Source organism: Corylus avellana, chromosome ca2 (assembly GCF_901000735.1).
Source record: "Corylus avellana chromosome ca2, CavTom2PMs-1.0".
NCBI lineage: Eukaryota > Viridiplantae > Streptophyta > Magnoliopsida > Fagales > Betulaceae > Corylus > Corylus avellana.
The window spans coordinates 39,844,878-39,871,278 of record NC_081542.1 but is presented as its reverse complement, the minus strand read 5'-3'; the positions used below and the strand labels follow the sequence as shown (position 1 = coordinate 39,871,278).

At 35.2% G+C, this 26,401-nt stretch overlaps 1 protein-coding gene across 1 annotated transcript; it reads left to right on the top strand.

Moving 5' to 3' along the window:
• Positions 1-836: 836 nt before the first annotated feature.
• Positions 837-13,067, top strand: LOC132171572 (uncharacterized protein At4g18490). The gene is made up of 17 exons (XM_059582932.1): positions 837-879; positions 2,342-2,428; positions 2,843-2,969; positions 3,501-3,689; positions 3,792-4,622; positions 4,994-5,170; positions 5,245-5,382; positions 5,571-5,708; positions 6,131-6,268; positions 7,615-7,788; positions 7,913-8,090; positions 8,241-8,308; positions 8,424-8,463; positions 8,579-8,755; positions 9,409-9,521; positions 9,625-9,708; positions 12,581-13,067. Exons 2-16 carry the CDS (start codon positions 2,368-2,370, stop codon positions 9,677-9,679), a joined length of 2,604 nt encoding a protein of 867 aa, XP_059438915.1. The 5' UTR covers positions 837-879; positions 2,342-2,367; the 3' UTR covers positions 9,680-9,708; positions 12,581-13,067.
• The last annotated feature ends 13,334 nt before the right edge of the window (positions 13,068-26,401 follow it).

Here is a 26,401-nt window from a genome sequence, read left to right as displayed (position 1 = left end):
TATATATAATTCAACTATTCAAGAGATGGGCCATACCGTATGCTAATGGTACCATACATGATACCTAAGTCTCATAAATTTAAATATATATAATTCAACTATTCAAGAGATGGGCCATACCGTATGCTAATGGTACCATACATGATACCTAAGTCTCATAAATTTAATAGTAGTTTTACAAAATAAAAGTGATAATCTTAAGAGCATCCCACCATCCCCATCGAGCTTTTCATATTTAACATTTCTTTAACATTTTAATAAAATCCACAAAAAACATTATTTGTCAAACTCTTTATCCAAAGTTTTATTTAACATTTTTTTTTTTTTAATTCCTCTTCAAATATAAAGACACCAAAAGCAAAAATCATTTATTTTTTAATATTATTTTGGTAAATTTCTCTTATAGAATCAAAGTAATGAGTTTCATGGCAGTTACATTTATTAATAAAAAATAATATTTAGTTAAAGGAGAGAAATATTTATAAAGTTTGATATTTGGTAGTTTTGAAAAGTGATTAGTTAAATAAAAAAAATACATTTTCAATTTTAAATTTAGAAAAATTTGAAAGAGTTTGATGGAAAATGGGAATGCTCTAATAAAAAATCAGTTACTCCACCAATAAACCAAACAAAAAAAGAAAGAAAAGAAAAAGCTTGTTTAATCCCCGCCTCTTGGAACTTCACAACTATAAAGGCAGAGTTCATTCGAATACAACCTTCCATTTGCATTACCTGAAAGCTTCCGTTCCGTACATATTTTCGTCCAAGCCAAACAGCGTTCCTTCTCACTTCTCTCCCGCAGCAAAACGAGGAAAGCTCTCTCTCTCTCTCTCTCTCTCTCTCTCTCTTTGAACTTGGAAAGCTACGGATATAACGGAAGTAATACTTCGTGAATTTTTCTGTATCTAATTGTTTATAATCTCGGTTTTTTATTTTTGATTTGCAAGTGATGCATTGCTTTTCTGATCTGAGAAAGTAAAAAATTGAATTCGTTGGCGCTCATTTCGTGCAATTGACATATTTCAGTTAACTTCTGGTGAATTCGCAGATCGATTTGATCTGAGAACTTAATTTATTTTGTTTTCCTTTGAAGTTCATATTCCTGTTGTGCCCAATGTTGTGAACTTCAGGTCATATATTCTTGTGTGGTTGTTTTTCTTTAAGATTTCTCTGAAATTGAGCTTTGTGTTGCAGCTGTTGCTCGTTATTTGTGTCAGATTTAGTTTGAATTATTCTGGAGTGAAGTCTCTCTCATTCTCCAACTTCAGTTTCATTTTGTTCGTTAAAATCCATTAGATTTTATAACAGCTAATTGTAGCCTTTCAGTTTCACTGTGGTTACTTTGATTGAAAACTTCTCTGAACATAAACTCTTCACTGTTTATATGGAAGATTATTTTTTTGGTAGTGAGTTTTCTTTCACATTTCACTATGAAACATTGGTCAATACGAGACCGTATCCTTAAAATTTTTTGTAATTTTCACATATCTGTGAAAGTAATTGGTATATTCTTTTAATTATTCTGAATAAAATTGATTCATTTTGTCATTTTCAAAAACTTAACTTCGTTTGACTGATTATTAGATGAAGCATCACAGTTTGGATTGAAGCTCTTTCAATCTTTTGTTTTTATTTGAATCTAATAGCATTGTGTAATAGTTGAAATATATTTCACATGCAACGCTTTGGAGTGAAATGTGGACAATAGATATTATTTGATTTTTTCTGAGACATTTCTACATGTCTCCAACTTTGTGAACTGATTTAGCTCTATCTTTATGGCTGTATAACCTCACCTTTCTTGTTTTTGAGCTTAAGGCATCATTTCTGATAGATGGGACTAGCTCGAGAACTATAATCAAGATATTATTTCTTTTATGTGCTACTTATCAAAAAAAAAAAAAAAAATTATTTATTTGGTGTGCCAGCTTTTCTGTTGATAATTTTCCGTCCAGCTTTGTGTTCATGATTTCTGGTCCCGCTAATTACTTTTGGAAATGCTTGTTGCTTCATTGTTTCTTTCAAGTAATATCTTTGTTATAAAATCGCGAGAGCTTTGCTGTAGAACCTTAAACATGGACAAATCTTGTAACTTGATTCCAGCTAGTCTTTGGCTGGAGTGTTTTGCACTCGGTGTTTTCTTAATGGAATTACTCATTCATCCAAAAAAAAAAAAAACATTTTTGGTCAAAGTTTTATGGTTTTAGTCTTTCTCATCTTTGATATTCTTCTAATAATTGTTTTAGCATTGTTAGTTATGTCAGACGGTAGTGTAGTTTTCCATTCTAAGTGCCTTCTTTACAATTGGAATGCATATCTGACAGTTGCTGGCTGTTTGCAGAAGTCAATCATAAGATTTACTTTCAGATGGCAGAGTCACAGAAGGGGACGCCATCTACTAAACCAAAAGAGAAAAGTTCACTGCTAGGTACTCTCTTCATTGCCTTTTAGGCCTTTACTTAGAAGTATGTATTATCACATCTATAATAGTATAGGAAAATGGCAAAGTAGAAGTTCTGTCCTGTGCATATCTTCATCTCGTGATGAATTACCAGATTTAAAGGTAGTGGCTTTGTGTAGACATAATGTTGTATGTACATGGCTTTAGTGAACAAGGAGAGCAGGAGAAATATTTAAGAGTATCCTGGAAAAATCTGAATAAGCACAACTAGGACTTACAGCTCTAGTACCAGAAGACAAGAATCAGTGTGGCCAATCCGATATCTTGGTTGCTTGAGCCCTCAGATTTTTCGAAATAGTGTTGCATTTCAACTCACAGGAATTAGTTAATTCTATATTGATAACAATGATTTCATGAAGTCCTATGTTCGCCTTCAAACAGATGAGGAAATTGGAAAGGAGTTTCTCAGTTCCTGGAAATCAATGTCAGTGACAGAAGACGATGCTATGGATTTTAGCTTTGAAGCAGTATCCAAAGGCCAGAAAAAGAAGTTCAACTTTGAGAAATTGTGAGTACTGCAAAACTTTTAGCTGTTGCAATCTTCAGTATCTTAAAGTACTGATCTTAATGGTGATGTATTAACTGTAAAAGCTTGTTGATTGGCAAAACATTGACTTGGTTCATGATTCTTGAGTATTTACCTGAACTCTTGAACTTTTGCCAATGTTTTCTTCTCATCACTGTCATGTTGCCAACGTTTTTCCAACACTGACTTGGTTCCTGATTCTGAGTATTTACCTCAAAACGTTTTGTAATTTTTAGGTGTACTATGTACTATTATAGTATTTTGCCCTTCATCAATGTAGGCGGTAACTTTTTTGTTTAATTTGTAGCAATTGTACTCCAGTGAGGGGCAGGTTTTTGGAGACTAATATGCTTGCTCACTGAACCTACACATATATTACTTTTTTTTTTTGATAAGTAACCTACACATATATTACTGACAATAGTACGAGCTACACATATATTACTGACAATAGTACGAGCTGAAATTGCTGCATTATACTTGCAAGTCAATATTTTTTTTATTACATTTCAGGGACATGGATTTCAATCTGGATGGTGATTTTGACAAGTTGTCATCATTCAAAGTGGACATGTCAGACCTTGATTTCTTATCCTCACCCAGAAACACTGCAAAACCCAAGGAAAGATGTGAAGAAGAATCTTCCAGTGGAAATCGTCAACAAAAACAAGATCGCTTTAATTTCTCTTTTGATTTTAATGTGTCAGTGGACATATCTTTCAAGACATCTTTTGACCTCTTTATTCTGTTCTATATTTGTTTTTTTCAGAGTTGCTTATCTGCCTCATTTCTGTTTTGGTTTAGGTTGGATAGTTTCAGTTTTGAGTCGAGCTTAACGAAAGAGGATAAGAATTCTAACACCTCAGATAGCAAAGGAGTTACTCCAGAGCTAAGTCAGTGTCAAGGTTCTAAATTAAACCTGACTGAAGGTAATGCTGGGTGTGATGATTGCTTAGACAAGAAACTTCAAGCATGCAAGAGTGCAGGCATGTCAGAAGTTGAGAATTTGATAGGTGGTCAAGGGGATCTTAATTTCATTAATGATGGTTCTACTTCAAAATCTGCAACCTCTGAAAATTTGGTTGGGTCACATGGGGGAGGAACTTCTTCAAGGAAAGCAATAATTATGAGTGTAGGAGAAACTGATCAACAAAAAAGTGTACCTGAGAACTTAATATTTGCAGGACCAGATGCTCAGCAACTTAAACCTGATTTACCTGTCCAACCTATGCATGCAAGTGATTCAAATCGAGATACTGTTTCAGATGTTTCAGAAGCAGAGGCAACAATTTGTTCTCTGGCTACAAAAGAAAAAAATGCTTCAAGCAGAGAGCAGATTGATGTTGACAAAGTGACGTCTATTGTGGGATCTGATCATGAAAACTCACCAAGGAAGAATTCACCTCCAGTGCACATCACTGGATCAGATAGCAATGATGGTGAAAGGAATAAGTCAGGTGGCAATGCACCATTCAAACATACGAATGACACTGAACCAGCTGAACCAGTTGAAGGTGATTTAGATATTAAAGATACGTCCACCAAAAATGCCTCAAGAAAGGCGGCATATGACACCAAGGGCATTATGGAGAGCCAGAGGTCAACTTCCAAGCTTCCTTTGGCCCCATTAGGCAGGTAAGAGAATTTATAAACTTTACGAATGTTCTTTTCGAAATGAACTATGAAGATGAGCAACTGATAGTCATGAGATTCCACCTTTATCATGTTTGATGGCTTTAAGTACACATGAACAAATATGAGAAAATGTACTGCATCTACCACTTAAACTGTATGAAAGCATATAAATCTGGACTATCGAAAGGTTCGTTTTGGTTTATAAGTTGATTCACATATTCTTTGGATTTGTCACTTTTTCATTCATCCTTTGAAACATTTCTACTCCGTGTTCGGCCTTTATTTTAATAAACTCTGATGATAGGTCTCTGACACAGCATGTTTCCTTTGAGGTTCAGTATTAGTGCACATGTTATGTTTACGAGATGCAGGGAACATGTAGCTGATACAAGGCCACTGGCGAAAGAAAACGGAGGTATACACTCAATGTTTAATACAAGGAAAGAGGAAACTGGATCTCCATTGCATCAGACACCTAGGATGGGGTTTCCCTCATTCGGCAGCAAAAGAGTAGGGGCCATGCATCTAAGTCCTGCCAGTGATAAAGGGTGAGTCATGCTTTGTGTAACAAGTGCAATTCCTGGTCTTCAAATGGTAGACTATGTCTTATGATCTGCAACAGGGAGGGATTCAATATAAATGATGCACAGAATGAATGCAAATCGGTTAGTTCTACAATTTCAGTTGCTAAAGAATTTACAAAAGGCCAACCGTTTTTTCAGAGAAGTGAAAAGAACAATAAAAATCTTGGTAAAATCAGGTGAGGCATCTGTACCGGGGAATTCCATTTTTTAGTAAAACATTATCCACTTTGGCATTATGTTGAATTTTATCCCTCTAGAAATGGGGTTAGATCATATAAGTTAAGAACCAAATAGTTTTTTTTTTTTAATTTTTAAATGCCCTTATTGGAGCTCAAATGACAATGTTCCTCATAATCTTCAACAGGGGAGGCTTAGATTCTGATAATGTACCAAATGGGAGCAACCTGATTGAGAATTCGCAGCCACATGATAAAGAAGTAACAAAAGGTGAACTTGTTTTGTTCGGAAGTGGAAAGAATGCTAAAGATCATCAGACTTCGAGGTCAGCCATCTACACTTTAGTTATTATTATTTTTTCATCTTATACTTCATTTTACTGTTTGCCTTTGCGGTAAGGTTCCTTAAGCCTGAGGTAGGTTTGGTTCATGCAAGTTTAGAACCAACAAGACAAGAACAGGTACATGGCTTTCAGCTTTTGAGTTCAGTTGTTGCTGGTCATGCAACAACTTAAATCTCAATATACCCGGGATCTTCCTTAATGACTAGAGTTCAAAAGATTCACTTTTTGTTGCTCCCTCCTGGTGAAATAAGAACATTAGAGAATTATATCAGAAAAGGCTTTAACTTTTTAAGTTGCCTGGATTCTAGTCAAGTTAGAAGTATATAGGTTCAAGCATGAAAGTTGAAGAACCTTTGTGATCAATTTGGCATACTTACATAGTTTTGGCATATTGATCTCAACAGGGGAGGCTTAGATTCTGATAATATGCCAAATGGGAGCAAGCTGATTGAGAATTCGCAGTCACGTGATAAAGAAGTAACAAAAGGTGAACTTGTTTTGTTAGGAAGTGAAAGGAATGTTAAATATCATCAGACTTCAAGGTCAGCCATCTATAATTTAGTTTTATTATTGCTATTTCATCTTATACTTTATTTTACTGTTTGACTTTGCGTTCAAGTTCCTTAAGCCTGAGGGTCGCTTTGGTTCATGCAAGTTTAGAACCAACAAGATAAGTAGAGGTTTACATGACTTTCAGCTTTGAGTTCAGCTATTGTTGGTCACGCAACAACACAAATCTCAATAATTTGGGGTGAGGTCTTTGACCTGGGATCTTCCTTAATGACTAGAGTTCAAAAGATTCACTTTTTGTGGCTCCCTCTAGGTGAAATAAGAGCATTGGAGAATTATATCGGATAAGGCGTTAACTTTTTATATTGCCTAGATTCTATTCAAGTTATAAGTATATACTATATTGTTTCAAGCATGAAAGTTTAAGAACCTTTGTGACCATGCCTATTATACTTGCATAGTTTTGGTATATTGATCTCAAACTTGTGATAATGATATTAAGTAGACTGAAATAAAACAGCCAAGTGTTCAGATTAGAAGGTAAGGATCCTAAATGTAAATTTGATGAGTCAGATGCACTAGTTAAGGAAAACGGATTTAAGGCAGGAACTTAGAGAAGATGCACAAAATGGGCTATATTGATTTTTTTTTTTGGTAAGTAATAAATATATTATCAAACGCGCAGAGGGGTGCAACCCATGTACACAGGATGTATACAAAGTACCCCCTACTGATTAGAAAAAGAATTACATAACTCTAGGAAATCAGAAAAAGTAGAATCATGTGATTGAGACCAAGTCACTCTCCAAGAGAACAAAGTAGTTAATGGCAATTTCTATAAGATTTGTGATCAATTTGGCATACTTACATAGTTTTGGTATATTGATCTCCCAGAAACATGGCATATTGATCTCATGCCGCCCTCACGATCCTCAAAGCTTCATGCATTTCGTTCTCACCATTGACACCACATCACACACAATGGAATTAGCCTCCATATGTGCAATGCAAGCCGATTACCCAACTTTATCGGAATATTTTCTTAGATGTCTATACATTTCCCTTTTCAAAAGGAATGTTCGTTCAAACTAGTTTTCTCTCACTTAGCGCACATGTTTCTAGGATGTATTCTAATTATGTTTCGATCACTCTTCACCATATTGAACTGGTAAATTTCTTTGAGATGTTCTGTTACCATTCATCATTTTGATTTTCTGGATATTACATGACTCCTTAGTCTCTGAATAAAAATGCTATTATGATAAATACTTCTAGCTATAAGATTTGGCTTGTAATCTTTCCATAAGACCTGCTAGGGAAGTATTATATTATTTATTCAAGCTTTGCAGCCCTGAGGGAATTTCTTGAATCTCTCCAGCTTAACTGAAAAGACAACTGGATGCAGTGCCCAGACTCGTGTAAATCCTAAACTTATGCTTTTGAGCATCGAATCCTTGCGGAACTCGGAGATCATTCCTGCTGAAAGGAATAAACTTTGCCTGATAAATGCTGGCAAGAAGACACCTGATCTCTCTAGCATGAGAACAGCTAGGTATGATACCAATATAACTTTAAATCCCTCTTCAATGCCTTCCTCTCTGAATTTTTTTTTTTTTTTATTAATCTTTAAATGTTTTTTTTATTAATCTTTAAATGGCTACACATCTTCAATATAGGACTATCGGGGCAAGCAAAGCTCTATCAAATTCTATATGTCAGACAGTTGATTCTTCGGGAAAGTTCGCGCAAAACGTTGGAGTAGAGGGAAATACAACATCGAAGATTGTGCATCTTGTTGGCAGTGATGAGAAACAAATGTCTCAAGCCCTGTCCTTGAAGCGGAAAAAGTTCGAGGTTTTATATTCTTAAGCTACTCTCGATAATTCATAAAAATATCTTGGAAAAAGCATCTCATCAGTAGTGATCCTATTTGGAGCTTCAGTAAATCATATGGAAACTATCATGACCTGTCATCAACAATACTTATAACAAGCTATTTTGCAGGCATCAAATGCAGATTCAGAGTCCTTAAAGTCTCTGAAACGCCTCTCTGAGTCACCTAGTGAAAGCAGGTCCCATTGTTCTATTGAAAATAATGTGTTCTAAATTTGATAGTTTTTCTTTGTGGCCTGAAAATTTACTATCTTTGTTTATTGGAGTAACTTCTTTATCACAAATCACCTGCAGCAATTTAAAAGTACCTTCGGAAAGAGTTCTTGAAGAGCAGGTAGATACAGATGAAGTTTGTCGTATCAAAAATGACTGCTAAAATTTATATGAAAACATATAGGAGGTTGAAGCCTTATTAGGTAAAGACTTCAGTTCTTTAACATTTCATCCAGGTTTGCATTCGTGGGATTCGGACAGAGAGTAATGCCAAGCACATTACTGATGACCAGCCAACCTCTGGACTTGAAAGTCCTCGAGAGGTAAACATGATGGAACTGGAAATTCCTTTAGTTATGGAGACGGATGGAAATGTCGAGAAGGCTGAGGCATATACAAAAGAGCTTGATGATGTGAGTAAATTATTATTTACTTTATCAGCTATCAAGTGATTTGTGTGTGCTTTACTCGCTTGATAAAAGCTAATCAAAGCATGAAATTTACTGAAGGCTCAAACCTGTAAGTGACTTGAAAAATGAAAACTGTGAACCTTAATGTGAAACACTTAAGAAAAGATATGAAGTTGTTAAAACACCGACTTTGAGTTGCCCAACATAGCTCTGATGAGTCTGGGTTAAAGTTGGACTTTGCCATTCTATGGAGGAAGAGCAAGAAAAGTGGCTCCAAGTGCAGGATTTCAGGGCAAACCTCTCCTGGATGTGGCCATGTCAACTGACAAAGCAGCAACCTAGGAAAACAAAAGATTATGCTTTGATATGCTAACCTCGTTATTTATTATTCCTAAATTCACAATGCTTTATGATTCCAAGTATGGTGTTTGAATTGTATTTCACTTTAACAAAAATGGAAGCCTTTACGCACGAGCAATTCTTTTTAACTAATTGCTATTATTATTATTATTATTTTTTTTCTCTCAGAACTCTTAGGCCCAAAGATAGGAATGTAGGCTATCTATTCTGTTTGTAGATGTCAAATAAAATGAAACCCAAAAGATTTAGAATATCTCAACTTTCTAATAATTTTCCTCCCCCTCTCCCCACCGCAGATTTGCAACATGCTGAAAAAGAAGCATGAGGAAGCCAAGGAAATATTAGTTCGAGCTATAGTCAACAACAATAATTTGCTGATGCTAAACCATCCCATCTATGAAGAGAAGATATCCTTCAAATTGTCTTTGCTGTTATATTTTTTGTTTCCTCCATTGTTTCACTTCTATTGTGCTAGAAAGTTAAAGTTGCATATCCTTCATAATTGAGAACATCCGTAAGATTCAGAATTTTGCTGCTAAACTGTTGCCCAAGGAGCTTCGAACATGATCAGTAGGAGCAACAGTTTTCCTATCAAGGTGTGTATAATTCATTTTTTGTTGACCTGCCTTAATTTTCTTCCCTTCATGATTGTGCATTTATCGTTTTTGTTTGGCAACGGTAGATTATTTTTTGTATTGTGTAAATTGGGGACATGCTGCACGTTCTCTTTCCAGGAGGTTGAGCTGTGCCGGCATGGTTAGACACTCAGAATGTGATGCTTTATAAAACACAATTTGTTTATCAAAACACATGCACTTTTTGAAAAGATCTTATCCTCATTATCTTATGTATTAACTGTTTGGCATCGCCTTCTAAACAAATATCGTGTCCCCCAATCTCTGCATAAAATACCACGGCCTGGTATGCAGCTAAGGCCTCTCCAGATGTTGGGTCAAGAACCCCACTTCGGGTAACTCCCCTAGCCGAGTAGTAGTTAATACATAAGATAATGAGGATAAGGTCTTTTCAAAAAGTGCATGTGTTTTGATAAATAAACGTGTGTTTTATAAAGCCTTGGGAGATTTAATAAAATTTTGAATTCCAAGAGATAATGCAGTTTTTGTTTTATAGCTTTAGATTTAAACTCAATTTTAAAATGAGAAGTTGTCAACAAATTGCATTACCAAAAATTTAAATGATTTGTGAATCTTTTAGGCTTTGTTTGGTAATGGGGATGGGGTTGGCCAAAACACTGTTCATCACCATTTCCCAAAAAAATCAACATCAAAACATTCTAACTTTTTCACTTTTAAATTACTCAAAAAAACTTTTTCACTTTTAATATCAAATAATTCACTTTTTATTATTATTCAAATAAAAAAATCACTACAAAACAAAATATTTTCACTTTTCCATACCACTTTTTCATTTTTTTTATACCAAACATCCTTACTTTTTTTCACATCAATCTACATCAACTACGGTGTTTAGGCCATCCCATTTGCCAAACACCCCCTTAAATTTTTGTAATTATCTAAAATTAAATTAGCAGATAAAATATTTGAAAATTATAATAACAAATAAAATTTTATTGTTCATTCTTGGGCTTTTGATCCATTTTACTAAGCTGTCTTAGGCCCAACAAGTCGAGCCTGCACCTCTAACCCATCCTCAAGGCTAACATGTAAATCTATTATGGGCTTAAAGTTGGGGTATTACACAAACATTCTCTTACTTCAGCTTGAAGCTTCCTTGTAAGCTCATGCAGCACTTTAACATTGCCGATAAATAAATCATTAGGATCATGTAGATATCTCTTCTTTGCATTTTTCTTTTTGTTTTCATTTTGTGTGTGGGCTTTAGCATATTCTCTGACTAATTTTGGGGGTTTGTTAAGTTAGTCTAATCATGGGACCAAATCGATACAAGGTCAGCTCAGGAAATGGCATGGAAGTAGAGAGAATTAACGTAAACTGAGGTCCAGTTGGTTCAGCCCACAGATTAAAATTGTGATTCACGCATCAACCACTCCATTCCTCATTGAGAATACATATTTCTTTAGTTTCTTACCTTTCTGAGTGCTTGTGCTTCATGTTAGGATTGGGAAAATACCCATATGTCATTCTACTGCATATAGATTCAATTCCATCAAATGTCATGTATTTTTCAGTTGACTTCTAATCATGATAAGTAATTGCATTCCATATTTTCTGCATGTTCTAATATTTTTGCTAATGATAGGGCTACTTGTTGTGGCGATGTGCTGATGGCTTATAACCCAATTTCTAACTTAATATATCTAGTGGGACATAAAAGAATGATATTTTGTTGAATTTTGCTAATTGCGTGCCTTTTCAATTCTGACATCGAATAAAAGAAGTCTCGCGTCTTAATCTCATATGGAGCTTTATATATGGACTAAACCAGAGCAGGGTTTTGGAGTTCGGCTTAAGTTTGATCCAAATTGGTTTGCTGGGATTAGTCCAATGGCAGTAAACACGGGTCACAAAATTGGTCCTTTTGTAGGAAAAGGAAAGGAAGAAGGCAAACAACAGTTTCGTAAATAATCAAGATGTAGGGGCTGGTATAGACCTTAATTTTCTTAGGTTAGGTTGAAGTAGGTGGGAAAATTAATAAGGGGATTTAGGTGGCAGCAGATCATGAAGGGGAAAATGAGGTGGCATCATCTGATTAAGGGATGTAGCAGGCTTATGGTGGGAATGTGTTTCATCTGACGTGGCATTTTGGGGTTGTGTATTGGAGAGTTGGTGGAGTGAGCGACAGCTGACTAGGAGAAGATAAGTTACGGTTGGATTAGGAGTGGACTTTCAAGAGGGCTTTGTTAAGTGGGATTTCTTTGTATTGATTAGTTTTAATAGGCTTTCTTCTGCAACTGTTTTAGTTTCTCTTTGTAACGAGATTAGGAGTAATTAGAGGATTGGGGAGTCAAGTAGTGTATAAAACTAGTTTCCTTTTTATTGTGACTCATTCAGAACTTTGTGATTCCATGTGGTGGGTGCATTACACTGGGTCTGGGGTTTATCTTTTAAGGGCGGGTACATTAAGCGGCCTTACCTTAAGAGGTTTCCCCTAAAAGCAAAAAAAAAAAAAATTCAGAACTTTGTGATCAAAATCTTGTTTGTAATTAAGGAGGTTGGACTACCTTCGAAGTAGGCTATTCTATTCAGCTATTTCCATCTCTTCTCTCATTTCTTACTTTTTTCTCATTTACAATTTCATTCCCATAAAATCAGATCATCCAAAACTATTCACAAACATCGACATAATTTCAAGAAGTGGAACAATAATTATATAGACGACAAATCTTGGATAGTCTGGTGAATTATTGGGGTGACCTCAACTGATGTTGGAAACCATAACTTGATTTATGCTATTACATTGAGTAGTGTGTTCTAGTTTCTATCGTGATTAATATCAATTTTAACCTACCAAATTTGTTTAAATTAGGCCTGCAAATATGATGCATGCGTCACCTTCAGAAATGGTGGGGAAGACTGAAGAGAATGGGTTGAGCACTTGTGAGATAAGATTGCAAGCAGGATAGCATTGCTGGCCGGCCACGTAAGTATTGAACGTGGAAGTTTAGCAGCACAAAACATATATTGGATAAGAGTTGTGCTTTCGGTAGAAGCCAATGGCTGGGACTCCAGCTGGGGAAGAATGATAAAATTACAAAGGAAGTGATGCATGTTGACATGACAAATCACTTGGTGGACTGGGGTTGAATACATTAAAGAAAATGGGGAATTTGACAGAAATTTTTAATTGGATTTTAAGATTTGTGGCACTATCTCGTTTTTATATGATTAGTTGGTAGTGGTCATGGTACAGAAAAATATGCGAGGAAGGTTTTTTTACAACAAACCTTAAAAACTTCGAATTGTGCCTTGGCAGGTAGTTCTTCTACTCCAGCCACTTGGACTTATATATGTGATGTGAGGACTGATTTTTTTATCATGTCATGCAAGTTTTCTTTTTCTATTTGGTTTCTTTAGCCGACTTGCAATTTTTCTCCGAGTAGGAGAAGTTGACCCATTTTCTACTAATATATAAAAAGGAAAAAACAGAAAAGAAAAAAAAAAGGCTGCTGCTGCTGCTATCTAGTGCAGCACACAGGTTTTTTTTAATTTCATGTTGACAAAAAGGGACTAATTTGTTTGCTCAAAATAAGTTAATGGTTTTTGCAGAATTTGAATCTTGTTCCACGTTCATATAAGACAGGGGAGGAAGATTGGGGGGACGGTTTAAAACTTAAACTGATGTTATCATCTTACCCACAAATATATATATGGCCAGAGTCGTGATCACAGGATCCACTGGACACCAGGTTTTGAACAAAGCCATTGGAGAATCAAAAGGAAAAAAATAAAATTGAAGATTGCGACGAGAGTTGTCCTGGTCCATTAGGCTATTGGACAAATCACAATGGTTCTAAGTTGGAACTTTTTTTGTGTTTTTTTGTTTATGATTTCAATTAATGAAAGCTCAAGCAAAAAATTAAACGGCATGACTTACTCGTAAGAAGACAAAAGCAGCATAGTTATAAATGGCGGCCTATATATACCAGCCATCGTGCCTATAAAACCTCCAAGCCAGCCTCTCCATAACCCTCGAGAGAAATGGCACACTTAAGGTTCTTGGTATGTCTCATTTTAATGTTTAACTTATTTCCAATGTCTGAGCCTCGCCTTGTTAATCCAAATGGATCATACAAACCGGCTGTCTTGGATGCCAAGGAACTTTTCCACACGGTCTCATTATTCAAGGGAACAAACAAGAACCCGCGAAGGCTACGAGCAAGTCCCGGGGGCCCTGATCCAGCGCATCATTGAATGCTTAATTAGTAGAAAAGAGTAATGCTACCGATACTCTCACTTCTTTAGACCCATAGATGATTTTTAAAATCACTATTAGATTAAAATCTAATAAAGGTCTATCCCAAATTTAATGGTGGTTTTAAAAGTCACCTATGAGTGTGAAGAAGTGAGAGTATGTGTAGCATTACTTTGGCATAAATCTTTTGAGAGATCTAGTGAGAGAAGTGATATCTCTCTTTCATTAGAGATATTATTCTGTAACTAGGCCGAAGTGAATAAAGAAAATATGGGTGATGCTGAGGTTATGTATTTGTGAGTGCTCATATAATAACCACTCGGTTATGATAGATAAGCACTTGTTAAGTATAAGTTTTTAGTAACCTCTCTTTTGCATAATTGGATATGAAAGATATAATGCAAGCATAACTTTTTTTTTTTTTTTAATTGTTTCAGAACCCTAATTAAATGGTGCTCCATGAACTTTGAATTATAAGTTTGAATATGCTTCTATCTTCTGGCTTCATTACTCTTGACATCTGCTTTAAACTTTCTATTGTAGGAATATGTCTAGAGTGTTTGTGAGTAGGTGCCATGATAATTGCGACAAGTAACATAGAGATCGAAAGAGAGAGAAAAACTATTTGGTCTACCATGCGGCATATTGGGTCATCTCTCTCATTAGTCCCCTTTATCCAAACATCCATATTAATATCATCTCAACCATCTACTATTAATCATTTTGAGAAGTCAGGAAAATTAATAGAAGTGTCAACTTGTGGGCCTACCATATGACATAATTGGGCCACCATCAGATTTTTTCAATTTGCATTCTAATTTTCTCTCTAGCTCCCTGTTCCCTCATTCCTATTTGTACTGAGAAAGATCCAGCTCCCCCTTCCCCTTCCCCTTCCCCTTCCCCTTCCCCCTTATCCTTTATAGTTTGTACCAGCAACACGTAGGGAGAGACTGGGGAGTTCCTTGAACGACATAATACATCTGTTGTAGGTTTATCATCAATGTTATGATTTGTGGGTAAAAAAAAGTATCTAACTGATCAAGTCTTTTGATGTTGTCCTAAGGACTTGGGATTAAATCTCGTTCACACCAAAGATGACAGATTTAAGACTGGAGAAAATTTATTCTATAACTAGGCCTAAATAAATAATAATAAAAAAATATGGGTGCTGCTGAGATTATGTATCTGCGAGTGGTTACTTCATATAGTAACCACTCAGTAATGAAATATGAGCACTTGATTTGAGAACTATTAAGTATAAGTTTTTAGTAACCTCTTTTTTCCATAATTGGATATGAAAGATATAATGCAAGCATAACTTTTTATTGTTTCAAAACCCTAATTAAATGGTGCTCCATATATACTCAAACGCTCCAAAATCAAGTGCACATATTTCATATCATTCATGCATGAATCATGATCATCAAGTACAAACTCTCCGAGAAAAGATTTTCTGCCAATTATAAGCATTCAATGATGCTTTGGATTAGGGGTGGGCAAAAACCCACCCAACCCGCAAACCCGCCCCACCCTACGCGGATTTTAAGCGTTTTTTTGTGGGTACGGGTGGATTTCTCCCAACCCGCGTGGGGCGGGTTGTGGGTTTTGAAATTTTTCCTTGCGGGTACCCGCCCTGCCCCTCCCAACCCCGCATAAGTATAAAACAAAAAAACCCTAACCCTAATCATTTTTTTCTAGCGCCATTTCTCCTCTCTCTCGTCTCTCACGTCTGCTCTCTCTATTTCCTGCTCTCTATCGTCTCTCTTGCTCTCTCTCTGGTCTGTTCACTCTTTCTCATTAGCGACTCTCTCTCCATCTCTCGTCTGCTTCTCTCTTTGTCTACGCCGCCGCTTGACATCCTCAGGCCACGGGCTACTGCGCCGCTCCCACCTCTAGACTACGATCCAGGTTTTTTTTTCTCTCTCAAGAGATCTCAAGTTCTTGGTCCAGATTTCAAGTTTTTTTCTCCCTCGTCTAGATTTAATTCTAAGTTCTTTGGTTTAGGTTTGATTCAAGGGTTTTGATGTAGGGGTTGTGTAACTTGTGTTTGTTTAAGAGGAGAAGAAACCTGCAGAAGAGATGAAAAGAAAAAGAAAGAAGAGAAGCTGGTGGAGGAAAGAAAGGAGAGGATTTGAGGAAGAGAGAACCCAGCCCGCACAACCTGACCCGATCTACCCTGCCCCGCAACACCCGAACCCATGCGAATATTCTTCATTGTGCTCGGGTGGCGGGTTGGAATTTCCAGAACCTGCATTGTGCGGGGTGGGTGAGAAAAATACCGATACCCGCCCCGTCCCGACCCGTGCCCACACCTACTTTGGATCAGGGCCCCAGATGGGAATGCAAACTTAAAAAAATCTGGTGGCAGCCCAATATTCATATGGTGGGCGCACAAATTGATACTTCTATTCATTTTTCTAGCTTCTCAGAAGGATTAATAAAGATGGTTGAGATGATATCATGGATGTTTAGATGCTGGAGAGAGGGCTAGCTTAGCTGCAAGGAGGGCTGTATGTTGTAACAGTTTTAATAAACTGTATATGAATTGTAAATGAAATGACTGGACAATGGAATGAAAGTGTATGAAATCTGTATTGAACTGGACAATTTGAGATGTCCGGCCAACATTTACAAAGTAAATCTATTTAGTCGTGTTTATCATGGCACCTACTCACAAACACTATAAACATATTGAGTAATACTATATAGTGGACTCTCATACTATAATCATACAACTATGATGATATGACAATGCAAATCAATCTTTAGATCAACAAAGACTTTTAAACTATCTATCAAGAATAAAGAAGCCAGAAGATAGAAGAAGGTCCTCTACTGTATTCCCAAACTCATAATTCAATGTTCATGCAGAATAAAGAAGGAATAAGAAGATAGAAGGAAATTTGTACCGTACTCCCAACTCAATTCAACGTTCGTGGATCACCATTTATAAATGATCGAGTGCATGCTTTCAAGCAATAAAAAAGCTATGATTGCATTAAATTTTTCATATCCAATTATGAAAAAGAGAAGTAATTAACTATAAATTTATACCCAAAAGCTCCAAAATCAAGTGCGCATTAGCATATGAGCACTTGCAAATACGTACATATTCTCGGCAACGCCAATGTTTTATTGATTAATTTATTTCAGCCTAATTTTAGAATAGTATCTTTGATGGAAGAAAGATAATATCGATCATGATCATCAAGTACAACCTCTTCGAGAAAAGATTTTCTGCTAATTATAAATGGTGCTTCGGATCAGGGCCCCCGGGACTCCTTCGTTGGGGCCAACGAGTACTGCTCTTGATGTTTGTTCTCTTCAATGTCGAGACCATTTGGAAAAGTTCCTTTGCACCCCAGGCAACTGGTTGGTTTGATTTGGGCGGATTGTATGTCACAATGTCTTGATTAAGCAGGCGAGATTCAGCCGTTGCATGCAAGAGAAACATTAAAATGACGCACAACCACAACCTTAAATGTGCCATATATATTCTCTCAAAGGTTATCGAAGAGCTCGTAGTGTGGAGATTCTCAAAGGGACGATCGATGGGGCTGGTATATATAGGCCAATAATTTGTGTGTTTTGTCTTCTTACGCGTGCTGCTGTTATATTTTCAATGACATTAGAATCTACAATTTGAAGGCTCTTCCTTTTGATTCTCCAATGGCATTGTTCAGTATTTGATTAGCTACGTGCATATGCAAGATCCAGTCACGAGAGTTTGGCCATATCTATATTTTCAAGTAAGATAAAGACATCATTTTTAACCGTCCCATGAATAACGATGCATGACGGGACTGTCAGGACTTTGAAGAATGTTCCACATGTATAAGATTTGAAGAAAAATCTTATTTCTTGGGACACTTTAGACTCCCTTGGATACAAGTATTCTGGTGGAGGTGGAGTCATCATGGTTAATAAAGGCTCATTGGTTGTGATGAAAGGTAACAAAATTGGTGGTTTCTACTTTCTTCGGGCTAGTATGGTGACAAATTTAGCTGATGTGTCTTCTTCAGAAAATGTCAAACTATCAGCAGTGTTAGCGCAGTAGAGTGAGGATGAAGAGCGTTTCATGTCGCATGTACCTTACTCTAGTGCATTTAGAAGCATCATGTATGTTATGGTGCACATTCGTCCAAATGTTTCACATCCAGTTAGTGTTGCTAGTCCTAGTAAGGTTCATTGTTCAGCAGTGAAATGAACACTTCATTATCTATGGGGTGCTACAAATATTGGCTCAGTCTTTGATAGAGATAGTGGTATTGGTTTCAGTGTCATTGGGTATGTCGATTCATATTATGCTGGTGATTTGGTTGTGACACGAGGAGATATCACATTGAAGAAAATTGTCTCTGAAGAAAATCCAGTGGCCGGATATGTTGACTAAGCCAGTTTTGGTTTTCAAGTTTAAGAGTTGCTTGGACTTGATTGTTGTTTGCAGCTTGTAATTACCCTTTGGGGTGTTGGAGGAGACGTCATTATGAGATTTGCATTTAGGAACTTGATGAAATTCAAGTCAAGGTGGAGATTGTTAGTATATAACTTGAATTGACAAGTCAAGTGTGGGGCCCAACAGGTTTTTGTTTTGTTACTTGGGTTATAGCCGGCAATGAAGTCATTGTACGTTTAACATGGACTTGGAATTCTTAATTGACCTGGAGTTTGTTTTCCTAGCTAATATTAGAGTTGCTTCACAGCCGACTTGTTGCTTCTATAAAACCTACTTGGCCAGTTTGTGAACTTGGGGAAAACAGAAGACTCATAATATATCCTTTGGAGAAAAATAGCCTCAAGCAAACTTTTTGTTTTCTCATGTTTTTGGTGGTTCAAGGTTTAGAGAATTAGAGAATATATTCTCTGTTTAATATTTTTCTCTTTTGCGTGAGAGTGAGATTTTGGTGTATTGGGGCTTTGGGCCTTGAGTGATTTTCTCCCTATTATATTTTATACTCTATCTTTTGTTAGTTAATTTTTTCAGGGTCATGTCTACCAGTGGATATAGGCTTGTTAAGCCGAACCACTTCAATCTTAGTGTCGTGTGGGATTGATCTATTTTTCTATTATGTTCTTTTATGCTTCTTTGGGATCCTGTATTTGTTTCCGTACTCAACATATTTGAGTTTCAATTTTCATTGATCTTGTAACACACACACACACACACACACACACACACACACATATATATATATTTTTTTTTTCCATTGACATTAGAATCTACAATTTGAAGTCTCTTCCTTTTGATTCTCCAATGGCATTGTTCAGTATTTGGTTAGATACGTGCATATGCAAGATCCAGTCACGAGAGTTTGGCCATATCTATATTTTCAGGTAAGATAAAGACATCATTTTTAACCATCCCATGAATAACGATATGCACGCATGGTTGTTTTTGCAACTTTGTATATGAAAATTTGGTGGAAGGGGGAATCAAATGTTGGATCAGATATTTGGCCATCTCATTTAAAAATCAATTAGTGTTTAGTGAGAGAAGCCAAATCCTTTTATGGCATTCAGAATCGCACTCCGCAAGACATGTTGTAAGAGCTGTTTAAGTGAGCAGAGTGACATTGTTGCACCTTAACAATCCTTCACTCAACATGACACCCACGACTCGGACCCATGAGGTCCCCTGACTCTGATACCATAAACGCTCTCTTAGCACAATGAATTCTTGCCATAAAAAGATTGATTTCCCTCACTGAATACCAATTGATTTTTAGATGAGATAGTCAAATGTCTAATCCAATAAATGGTATCCGAGCTGCCCAAATAAATAGAATGACATTGTTGCACCTCAACATCAAATAAAATGAAAATTTGGTTCTTAACTTTTCGACATATGATTGGGCCGTACGTATTATTTCTAAGTCACATTTGCATGCGTGCATGGTCGTGTATATGTTCACTGGCTTGGTTTCGGCCCTATGAGGAGACACCCTGAGTCGATGCTTTTTCTGTGTATGATTTTTTATGCGACAAAGAGTTGGCCGAATGAGGCTAGGGCATGGCTCTGCAAAGGTTGCCTATATTGGCTTAGGGTCGTTAAGACCTAATTCGAATCTTCTTTTTCCATACTTATTTTTATTTTCGAAAAAAACAAAAAAAGGGAATCTACTTTTCACATGCTTAAACTTTTCTATTTGGTTAATTAATTTTAATCGAAGAAAGATATGTAGTGGCTGAAGCCTATTAAGCATCAATCAGCACAGCCCAAATACACCTAATCACTTGGATACTGTGAAATTAAATTGCTAAAATCATATAGGCTTTCAGGATGGCACTATGTTTGTCAGATACTTTCTTTCTTTTCCAATTTTTTTTTTCTTTTACTTTCTTTTAGTTTGACTTTGTGTCTCCTTTGCTTGAATCTCTTATCAATAGGTTTTAATTTATTTTTTATTTTTTCTTATATATCCTTTAAATTACTCTTTTCTAATAGTGCAGCACATGCAGCAAGCAACAATGGAGCCCTTGACTCACCTAAAAGTTTATTACTTATTATTTATTATTTAGGAGTTGCCCATCCCCCCACCCAAAAAAAAAAAAGCAAAGTAGTACCCCTTCCCCCTAAGAACCGAAAAAAGTGCATGCCCCTACTTCACTACTCTACTACTCGTCCTTTTGTCCCTTGACAGAACAGAGTATTTTTTTCTTCTTCTCAATTTCATAGTTTTGCACAGTTTCCGACTTTCCATTAACAAAGCAATATGACTTTACTACAATAAATATATATATATAGTTCGTAAACCTAACTTGCCCCTGAATTGTCATATATTTTTTAATGCTCTTTTTAAAGTTTAAATTTTTTTAATTTAGTGTATCGAACTAATTTTTTTTAATGTCCCTAATTAGTTAAGATTTTCTATTAAATCTCAAAAAAATTTCCAAAATACCCCCACTTTTTTAGAAAAATTATTATTATTTTTTTGCAATGATTGAGGCATCGATATTTTTGCAAATACCATTAAATTTGGACCAATTCCTTAATCTTTGTAATTTTTTTCTAAAATAAATGAGAGTATTTTGAAAAAAGTTAACAGGGAGGTGAGATTGCAAACAATTGAAAGATAGATACACTAAATTGAGAGAAATTGAACTTTAAAAAGGACATTGCAAAAAATAATGACAATTTAGGAGGGTTAAGCGAAACTTTCTCTAAATAGTTTAAATCTTTCTTGAAAAGAAAAAATTAGGTATGTAATCAAATTAATTTTTACATTGAATCATTATTAAATTTAGGAAAAACTTCACAAAAGACCCCTAAGCTACCACGCGATTTGAGAAAATCCCCCAAATTTCAAAACCTCTCAATTTCATCTCCCAAACTTTCAATTTGATGCAAAATATTCTACCCCCTCCGTTAGTTTTTGGATGTTAAAAGTAATGAAATGACCTTTATATATACACCCCTAAAAATTTTATACAAGTCTAAGTTTACCCTTAATTTCAAATTGAAAAAAAAATGAAAAATTGAAAAGTAATTTGGTCTTTTTAGTGGTTTCCGTTAAGTTTTAACGGTAAAAATTGACGATAGGGGGTCAATTGCATCACATTGAAAGTTTAGGAGTGCAATTGAGAGTTTTTGAAATTTGTGGCATCTTCTCAAAACGCTTGGTAGTTCATGAATTCTAAGTGAAGTTATCCCTTAAATTTACTATGAAGTAAAAAAAATTATCTATGTAAACTTTTATAATTATATTGCTCTTTTTGATATATATATATATATATATATATATATATATATTGTTGAAAATAGCTTTTTCAATAACGAATATTACTAAAAATCAATTACGAAATCGAATGCAAGGATATTGGATGAACTACTGTCTGGTTGCATATATTGAGAATGATATAGTTAATGTTATTAGTAATGAAGAAATTATGCAACGATCTCAAAATATAAAAACTCATTGAGAACAACTAAATAAATTAACACTAGGCATGAAAAAAAAAAAAAATTACAAGTTACATTAATTTATATGTTTGAAATGATAATTAAATTTTGTTGAATTAATGTATTTAGTTCGTTAGTTGTATTTTTTAACATTTTTAATCAATTCTTGTTCAATTGTATTTTTTTTTAATCTTGCTCCTTGTTAACAAAAATCTTAACTCTGCCATTGACACCAAGTAACTACCAATTCCATATTATATATGCGAGTATGTGTGAGGAAATGTGAATGGTGAAGTCCATAGAGATTTTAACATCATTTAGAAAGAAGCAACCTATACCATATGCCATAAACACATTCTTTTATGCTTCCCCACTCCATGAAATAAGAGACTTAAGTATTTGACTCTAATATATATAATCGTTAGGTTATTCTTCCCAATAATATTCAATAAGAAGAGGACAAGTTTTTGACTTTAAAAGAGGAAAACTCTATTAGTAAATATAGTATAATAATTTTGGTTAAACGATTAAACACACAATTCGCATAAATTTTAGTTTTTAAAGATAAATAGCCGCTCATCCATCTTCATATAAAATCATATTCCCACTACATACAACACAGTTGAAGTTAAAAACTTAATTCATTGTGTTGAGCTCTATTTATTGATGAGGAATCTTGCGAATTGTGAAGAATAAAGAAGCCATCTAAAGATAGAAGGAAATCTCTACCTTACTCCCAACTTAATTCAATGTTCATCCTTCAAAAAAAAAAAAATTCAATGTTCATGGAGCACCATTTAATGAGTGTTTTCAAGCAATAAAAACGTTATGCTTGCATTATATATATATATATATCATATCCAATTATGGAAAAGAGAAGTAATTAAGTATAAATTTATATCTTAACAGATAATTAAGGTGGGAAATGTGGGAATTCACCATTGGTGGTTTTTTTTTTTTTTTTTTTTCTTCTCATTTTTAATTAAGAGTGGATAGAGCAAGCAACTCAGCTTAAATATATGCGAAATGGACGTCAGAATACAAAAAAGTATTTATCTTTTAGCACTGTTTCTTGCTTTAATTTATTTTTAGTGACGATTATAGGTGGACGCCAATAATTGACCGAAGATGTGCATGATATATTAAACTAAACCTACTTAGTTACCCCTTGGGGTGATCAAATAGGGAAAAATGTACGTGATAGACATCCGGAAGAAGAAACCAAAAAGAATGTCTCTAATCAATTAGGGAATGTTTTAAAGAGGAAACTTTTTGTGCGTGCCCACTTTGTTTTCAAACTGCAGATCGAGTATGTACAGATTGAAATCGAGTCAGATTCGAACTCCCTATGCTTCTTTTGTTGATAAACAAATTAAAATGACAACTCAGATATGATTATAAATAATGTTATTCTTGCTCAAACATTGGATTGAGTAATTCTATAAATGCTTCTCACGTGAAACATAAGCAAATACATTGACACAAATCCTGCCTTCTTACCTTGAAACCTCACCGGCTGTTGCAGAAATCTGAGAAGAAATATGGCTAAGTACTTGAGCTTATGGTTATGCCTCATCTTAGTCTTTCACCCATTGGCATGGTCTGAAGCTCGCCCTTTCATTCCATTTATGGAGGCCAGGAGTCCAAACAAACCCTACCTACCAATGCTTCTGGATGCTAAAGCTATGGCCAACATGAGATTGGGATTCCAGGTAACAGTGAAGAGGCAGCTAAATGATGAGCCTAATCGAAGTAGTCCGGGTGGACCAGATCCTAGGCATCATTAATTAATTATTGGAGAGATTTTAAAAAATTTCTCTGAATTTTTACTCGTTTTGAAACTATTTATTTGAAGTTCAAAAAATTTTAATTTAGGGTATCGAATTTTTTATTTTTTGCAATGTCTCATTCCGTTAGGATTTTTTGTTAAAAATTTCAAAATTTCCAAAGTACCCATATTTTTTAATAATAAAAAATAAAATAGAAATTGCAAAGATTAGGCGTTGGTTAGGATTTAATGAAATATGCAAAAATACCTATACCTAAATCTTTGTAATTTTTTAATAAAAAAAATGGGTATTTTGAAAAGATTGAACGAAAATCCTAATGGAAATGAGACATTGCGAACAATTGAAAAGTTTGATACACTAAATTGAGAGTTTTTGAACTTCGAAGAAATAATTTTAAACGTGTAAAGGTTTAGAGAGTTTTGTGAAGTTTCTCCTTAATTATTTGAAATCATAAGAGAAATTATTTTGGAGAGCTGGACATTTATGTACTGAATTATGTTATGAGAAAGAAAAAAGTCATGTTGTTGGAATTATGTATGTTTTTTTTTTTTTTTTTTTTTTTTTTTTCAAAAAAGTAAGTGAGAACTCAATTGTAGTTATTTTACTTTGACGTGACTATGATAGCACCTATCTGTTGAAGTACTGCTCATGAAGGGCTGAAACAATTTGCTTGAGACTACTTAACCACCACCACCGGTAGGTGGTATTATATGTATGGTTATTTTTATAATGTTAGTCGCATTTTTATTTCTCTATTTTTTATTTTGCTCCACATAAGAGAAATTCCTTTGTCCTTCACGCCATTCAAGCCACCTAACGTGATTCTAACCGGCCTCCTGTTATTCAATAAAATTATATCTCTTGATATTAAAAATGGAGCTAAAATTACTAGTTCCTATTTTTAGCACGAACGGCAGAACGGGGTGGGGTCACTTTCTATATGGAACTAATTACAATCATAGCATTTTCATTAATAGTACCTAAATACCTAGCGAAAAAAGTGCAAATTTCTATTTTTGCTGTTGCATTTTTCTATACACTTTAACAAATTCTCTATTATACTCTCAATTTTATTTAAATATTATTTTTAAATTTTTTTTAATTAATTCTTTAAAGAAAAAAAAAATTAATATTTTATTAATGTAGTGTGCTACACTCAATATCTAGAAGCAGCTATTTACTATATCGCAAAAGGTATTTTGGCCAGTCTCATAGGAGAAAAATGGCTCATATGAACTAAATATAACAAGTATGAGCCATTTTGAGTAAAAGACCACAATGACAGTAAAGAAGGCAAGCCAATCACACACAAAGAACATTAAGATTTAAGTGGTTCCCTTAATGTGAGGTACGTCAATTGGCAAAGGCAATCATTAAGAAACTCACTATCAAAGATGGAGTACAAAAATAGTAGAAAGAAAATCACATAGAACCTAAAGCCCTAATTGTAAGCCCCCAAAACTAGCATCGGTTAGTCTGGTAAGGTTATTGGCAATTATCACAGTTTAACCAACTTGTGGCTCAATGAGAAATCACCCCTCTAAGTATTATCAGAGTTAATGCATATGAATAAATAAATATGAGAATCTATTAATCATTACAGGGACAAGTATATTCCGCGAAATTAAAGACATTGAGCAACTAATAAAAACATTAGGCAAACCTGATACCAACATGAGAACCCTAAGCAAAGTCCGTAGTGGCAACCATGCCACTCTTGAGTTCTAGAAACATGTTCCCTATAAGAGTAATAACAGCGTAAGTCTAATGACTTAGTAAGTAAACATTACAATTGGTATGACATGAGCTTATTATTATTAAACAGAAAGAAACATGCCATTTGATAAAGTTTGAAAGGAGGTGTTGGTTCTGTTAATACACCTTAAAAATATGGTTTGGTTAAATAAAGGGTGGTGTACTCCCGGCAATAATCGCTTAAGTATTTTAATGTAGAAAAACTAATGCTTTATAGGTCATAACTCTCATGTATGGTCTACCCGAGATATTATTCATTCTCAGCAGGGTTGGTACAATCTCGATGGACCTGTAATACAATGCCGGTGTCCCGGCCATTGTACGCTACCGTCTAGCACTAGCAACCCAACCGAGTCCGACCTCGGGTGGCCCACACTATTAGAAATGTACATCCTCTAATGACTAACCATTTGGCAATGGCTGCACAGGTAACAAAAACTACTGGATCCAAGGCCCTTAGACACACATGTTGACCATAAAATGATCTCTATATAGTAAGCCCATGGCCATTATTCCGCACGTACCGATGTACCATATCATACGATGCATCTTATCAACTAGTTATTAAAGCAGTTAGCAAGTTATTACAAAAAGTAGACATGCTCATATCATACGCGTGGTCAGTCAACTGACATATCTCACATTTTTAAAGAAAGTGTTCGTAAGTGTTTACTTACTTCGTGCGCTTGCTTGAGTCCTCTAATATCACAAAAACCTTGCTATAACAAAATACGACACATCGTTATGCATAGTACTAGAAGACTTCTATGAGTATGGTACTAAGCCTTATCTAACAATAGGGTTGTTGGAACCTAAGTTGCACAAGTGAAGCTAAAGGGCAGACGCCTGACCTCTTAGTCATACGTCCGGGCAGTGAGTTAGGTATTCCAGCCAAAAGCTCTAAACTGTGTTTTGAAGCTTCGATGAAGTCTATAGGCTACTATATCTCCTTCTAGGCTACTAAATAAATACATGCATTGTAAGAAAACT

Bases quoted from the DNA above. Each gene is read 5' to 3' on its own strand.
- LOC132171572 (XM_059582932.1), top strand. From the start codon at position 2,368: ATGGCAGAGTCACAGAAGGGGACGCCATCTACTAAACCAAAAGAGAAA. The intron at 5,709-6,130 runs GTCAGCCATCTA...TGATCTCAACAG, and splicing joins AAAGATCATCAGACTTCGAG to GGGAGGCTTAGATTCTGATA. The intron at 7,789-7,912 runs GTATGATACCAA...TCTTCAATATAG, and splicing joins TCTAGCATGAGAACAGCTAG to GACTATCGGGGCAAGCAAAG.